This window comes from Rhinopithecus bieti, unplaced genomic scaffold (assembly GCF_001698545.2).
Source record: "Rhinopithecus bieti isolate Rb0 unplaced genomic scaffold, ASM169854v2 scaffold_21531, whole genome shotgun sequence".
NCBI classification, from domain to species: domain Eukaryota; kingdom Metazoa; phylum Chordata; class Mammalia; order Primates; family Cercopithecidae; genus Rhinopithecus; species Rhinopithecus bieti.
In genome coordinates this window covers 24,089-29,104 of record NW_016810386.1, presented here as the reverse complement: position 1 = coordinate 29,104, position 5,016 = coordinate 24,089, and the positions used below count along the sequence as shown (strand labels likewise).

Here is a 5,016-nt window from a genome sequence, read left to right as displayed (position 1 = left end):
CTCAGCCTCCCGAGTAGCTGGGACTACAGGCGCCCGCCACCTCGCCTGGCTAGTTTTTTGTATTTTTTTTTTAGTAGAGACGGGGTTTCACTGTGTTAGCCAGGATGGTCTCGATCTCCGGACCTCGTGATCCGCCCGTCTCGGCCTCCCAAAGTGCTGGGATTACAAGCTTGAGCCACCGCGCCCGGCCGAGATAATGTTTTAATGAAAACAAAAAGCAATCAAGCCACAGAATGTTAGGTAGAGCATAGGCCCACTGCGTGCCCATTTTGTGAGGGGGAGAGAGGATATACATGTATGTGTATATGTTAATGGGAATGATAGACAAGTAACTATTAACATTGGTTACATTTTGGGAATGGGATTGGATTCAGGGAAAGAATTACTTTTCATTTTGAACCTTTCCATAAAGTCTATAATTCTTTATACCTGTATGTAGTTTTCACATATTACCCTTATTATTTTTAGCTAGTTTAAAATCATTTTATATTCTGAACAAAGTTGAAGATATGGATATCTTAACATTTGAATTTACTATTCTGGGGGAAAGGCATGTTTTGTAATCCCAGTTTTTATTTTTTGTTGAGACAGGGTTTCCTTCTGTTGCCCAGGCTGGAGTGCAGTGGCATGATCATGGCTCACTGCAACCTTGACCTGCTGGGCTCAAGCAATCCTTCCGTCTCAGCCTCCCCACCCTCCCAGTAGCTGGGACTACAGGCATGTGACACCACACCCAGCTAGTTTTTGTATTTTTGTAGAGATGAAGTTTTGCCATGTTGCCCAGGCGGGTCTCAAACTCCTGGGCTCAAGTGGTCTGCCCACTTTGGCCTCCCAAAGTGTTGGGATTACAGGTGCGAGCCACCATGCCCAACCCTCAGTCTTATTTTTATTTATTTATTTATTTTTTTTTTGAGACGGAGTCTCGCTGTGTCGCCCAGGCTGGAGCGCAGTGGCCGGATCTCAGCTCACTGCAAGCTCCGCCTCCCCGGTTTACGCCATTCTCCTGCCTCAGCCTCCCGAGTAGCTGGGACTACAGGCGCCCGCCACCTCGCCCGGCTAGTTTTTTGTATTTTTTTTTTTTTAGTAGAGACGGGGTTTCACTGTGTTAGCCAGGATGGTCTCGATCTCCTGACCTCGTGATCCACCCGTCTCGGCCTCCCAAAGTGCTGGGATTACAGGCTTGAGCCACCGCGCCCGGCCAAGTTTTATTTCCTAATAGAGGAAGTTCCTCAGGAATAAAGAACTTGGAGACAGGGTTTGGAGACAATCATACAATCCTGTCTTTGGCTCAATATCAGAGTAGTAAATAAAAAAGGACTGATTCTTATACCCAAATGCTGGGTTCTTATATCCTAAGACTGGACACCAACTGGCACATTAGTAGATGTTTTGCTTACAGTATTACTAATCTCCCAACACTGCTACAAGGCAGGTAATTGTTATCTCAGTTTTACAGTGCCAAAAATCAATTGACCTCTTAAAGGTATCACATTCATGATAGTCTTCCTTAGTTCCTGCCAAGCACCCACTCTCTGCTGGATATAACAAGGGAACTTTATTACATTTTCATTTAAACCTCTCAACAGTCCTCTAAAGTAGATATCTTCATGTTAGGACAAAGTAACAGACTCAGAGAGATTAAGAAATTTGCACAAAGTTACACAGCTAGTAAATTTGGCTCTCTTTAATGCAAATGCAAATATTCCTTTTTTTTTTTCTTTTGAGACAAAGTCTTGCTCTGTCACCCAGGCTGGTGTACAGTGGCACGATCTTGGCTAACTGCAGCATCCACCTCCCAGGTTCAAGTGACTCTCCCTGCCTCAGCCTCCCGAGTAGCTGGGATTACAGGCACACACCACCACACCTAGCTAACTTTTATATTTTTAGTAGAGTTGGGGTTTCACCATGTTGGCCAGGCTGGTCTCCAACTTCTGGCCTCAAGTAATCCACCCACCTTGGCCTCCCCAAAGTGCTGGGATTACAGGTGGGATTACAGGCCACCATGCCTGGCCAAATGTAAATGCAAATATTCTTACCACTGTACCACAGTGCTTGTTATTGGGGTTTTCATCTTTCTGATTTCAACATTTCTATCACTTTTGCTGGCTCTTGTTCCACTACCCATCTCCTACCTTTGGGGTTCCTTTCTTGGTGATGCAGGATTTTTGCTCCTTAGCTCAGCTAGGTCCGGGTTCTTGTCTCACAACCAGGAAGAAATAGGCACGTGAACATGGAAGAGTGAGTGGAGTAGAATTTATCAAGCAAAACAGAAAGCTGTCAGTAAAAAGAGGAGTCCTGAAAGCAGGTTGCTGGTTGCGCCCTTCGCAACTGAATACAAGGGCTTTTATGTAAAAGCTGATGGAGCTGGGTTCCCTGTTTGTAAAGGCGTGAATTCCTGGTGGCTCCACCCCGATTCCCCCAGCGTGCATGTGGGCCCTTAGTCCACTGCAGGCATGTTTAGGCAAGCCCCTGTGCAAGTTCCCTTATCTGCACAAAACATCTCATGTAAGCATTTGTGGCACTGGTCAGAAGTTCTCGCGGGACCCTTCCCTACTGTCTGCCTATAGGAAGCTGGCTAACTCCTTTCATTGGTTCATTTCACTTACATACACTCCCCAGCAATCTCATATACCTCCAAAATTCTCAAATACCACATATATACAGATGATTTCCAGATCTAAACATCTATCCCAGGTCTCTCTTCTGACACCAAACTTGCATATCCAGCTGTCTACTCAGCAGTCTCCTGGATAGCTCAGAGGCACCTCTTAACATGTGTAAACCAGAGGGTAACACTGACCTCGCTAAACCTGCCTCTCCTCTTTTATGCTGCCCTATCCCATGAAAATTTTTTTTAAAAAATCAGGGCCGGGCACAATGGCTCACGCCTGTAATCACAGCACTTTGGGAGGCCTAGGCAGGAGGATCACTTGAGCTCAGGAGTTTGAGACCAGCCTGGGCAATGCGGCGAAACTCTGTCTCTAAAAACAAAACAAAACAAAAACAAATTAGCTGGGTGTGGTGGTGTGCACCTGTTGTCCCATCTACTTGGGAGGCTGAGGCAGGAGGATTGCTTGTGCCCAGGAGGTGGAGGTTGCAGTGAGCTGAGATTGTGCCACTGCATTCCATCCTGGTTGACAGAGCCAGGCCCTGTCTCAAGAAATAATAAACAAATCAGGAAATTCCAATTTTTCTATTCCCAACATAGGTCTTACACTTACCCATATAATTTGGGGGAACTCCATCACTAAACGGAATTCTGTCTGTAAACTCTGCCTGAGGGGCCAAGACTAGGATAGCTAGTGGAGGCCAAGAAGAGTGGGGCAGTTACCACGATTTTTTGAGGTGACTGTCTGGTCCTCTGCTCCCTACTCCCCTCAGGGGTAGATAGGTAGAAAACTTCTGAAGATGCCCCCACCCATAACATGTAATAACATCTATTGTGCCTGTGCTTAACCAACATTTATAGGACTCCTCAATGAAAGCAGCAGTTGCTAATTCCTACAAGCAGTAGTTTACATTTAGCATCCACTGACTGAATAAAATACCTAATGACAAAATGTTATCTTGAATTCAGTAATGATTTTAGATGAATCAGAATTTTCATTAATCATATAATGTACATATTTGTGGAAATGGCACAAAAATTAAAAACATGGTTATTCAGTCTCAAGGGTGAGCTTAGTGTGGAGTGACTCTTCTGCTCACAACTCTGCGGTTCTCTCACAGGTTTGCAAGGCAGTGCCAGAGAACAGTTTTCAAAAAATAAATTTAAAAGCAGAAATGAAAAAATCTTTGAAATTTTTTTTTTCTTTCTTTCTTTCTTTCTCAGGGAGGGGCTTTTTATTTCATGGAGCATGTGGCAGCTGAGCGTTCGACTTGGAATTCCTTCTGGCAACAAGTCCTGGATCCTTTCTGGCCCCTTCTGTTCGACGGGTGCAGCCTGACCAGAGAGAGCTGGAAGATCCTGGAGCGAGCCGGCTTCTCTAAACTGAAGCTGCAGCACATCCAGGCCCCACTGTCCTGGGAGTTGGTGCGCCCTCATATCTATGGATATGCTGTGAAATAGTGTGAGCTGGCAGCTAAGAGCTGAATGGCTCAAAGAATTTAAAGCTTCAGTTTTACATTTAAAATGCTAAGTGGGAGAAGCGAAACTGGGTTTTTTTTGGCGGGGAGACGGTTTTGCTCTTGTTGCCCAGGCTGGAGTGCAATGGCTTGATCTCCGCTCACTGCAACTTCCGCCTCTGGGTTTAAGTGATTCTCCTGCCTCAGCCTCCCTAGTAGCTGGGATTACAGGCACCCACCACCATGCCCAGCTAATTTGTATTTTTAGTACAGACAGGGTTTCACTATATTGGCCAGGCTGGTCTTGAACTCCTGATCTCAGGCGATCCACCCGCCTCAACCTCCCAAAGTGCAGGGATGACAGGCGTGAGCCACCGCACCCGGCTCAAGGTTTTTTTTGTTTTGTTTTGTTTTGTTTTGTTTTTGAGATGGAGTTTTCGCTCTTGTTGCCCAGGCTGGAGCACAATGCTGCAATCTCGGCTCACCGCAACCTCCACCTCCGGGGTTCAAGCGATTCTCCTGCCTCAGCCTCCCAAGTAGCTGGGATTACAGGCATGCGTCACCACACCGGCTAATTTTGTATTTTTAGTAGAGATGGGGTTTCCCCATGTTAGTCTAGTCTTGAACTCCTCACCTCAGGTGATCCGCCTGCCTCAGCCTCCCAAAGTGCTGTGATTACAGACGTAACCTACCGCGCCCAGCCTGAAACCTTTTTTAGGTAAAGTTGAATTCCGTCCTTAAAAGTTTCTGTTATATCCTATTTAGCCATTTTCTATTGTCTCCCAAAGAATTCACATCAAAAAACCGGCTTTGAACTCCCCCTTCAAAGGAAACAGTCGACTTTCATAATTAGCATCTACCATTCTCCCCAAATCTTATTTTATTCATTGGCTTGAAATTTTTTCCAATTGCTTTAAAATTTTTTAAAGGTTAAGAGCAGAGGTTTACTAG

The 5,016-nt window shown here is 45.4% G+C and overlaps 1 protein-coding gene across 1 annotated transcript in view; it reads left to right on the top strand.

Moving 5' to 3' along the window:
- The window catches only part of TMT1A (thiol methyltransferase 1A), a 9,025-nt gene extending 4,683 nt beyond the window's left edge, over window positions 1-4,342 (top strand). The window contains exon 2 of the mRNA XM_017891755.1: window positions 3,833-4,342. Within this exon, the coding sequence (XP_017747244.1) occupies window positions 3,833-4,069 (237 nt within the window). The 3' untranslated portion in view covers window positions 4,070-4,342. The remainder of the gene's footprint in view (window positions 1-3,832) is intronic.
- The last annotated feature ends 674 nt before the right edge of the window (window positions 4,343-5,016 follow it).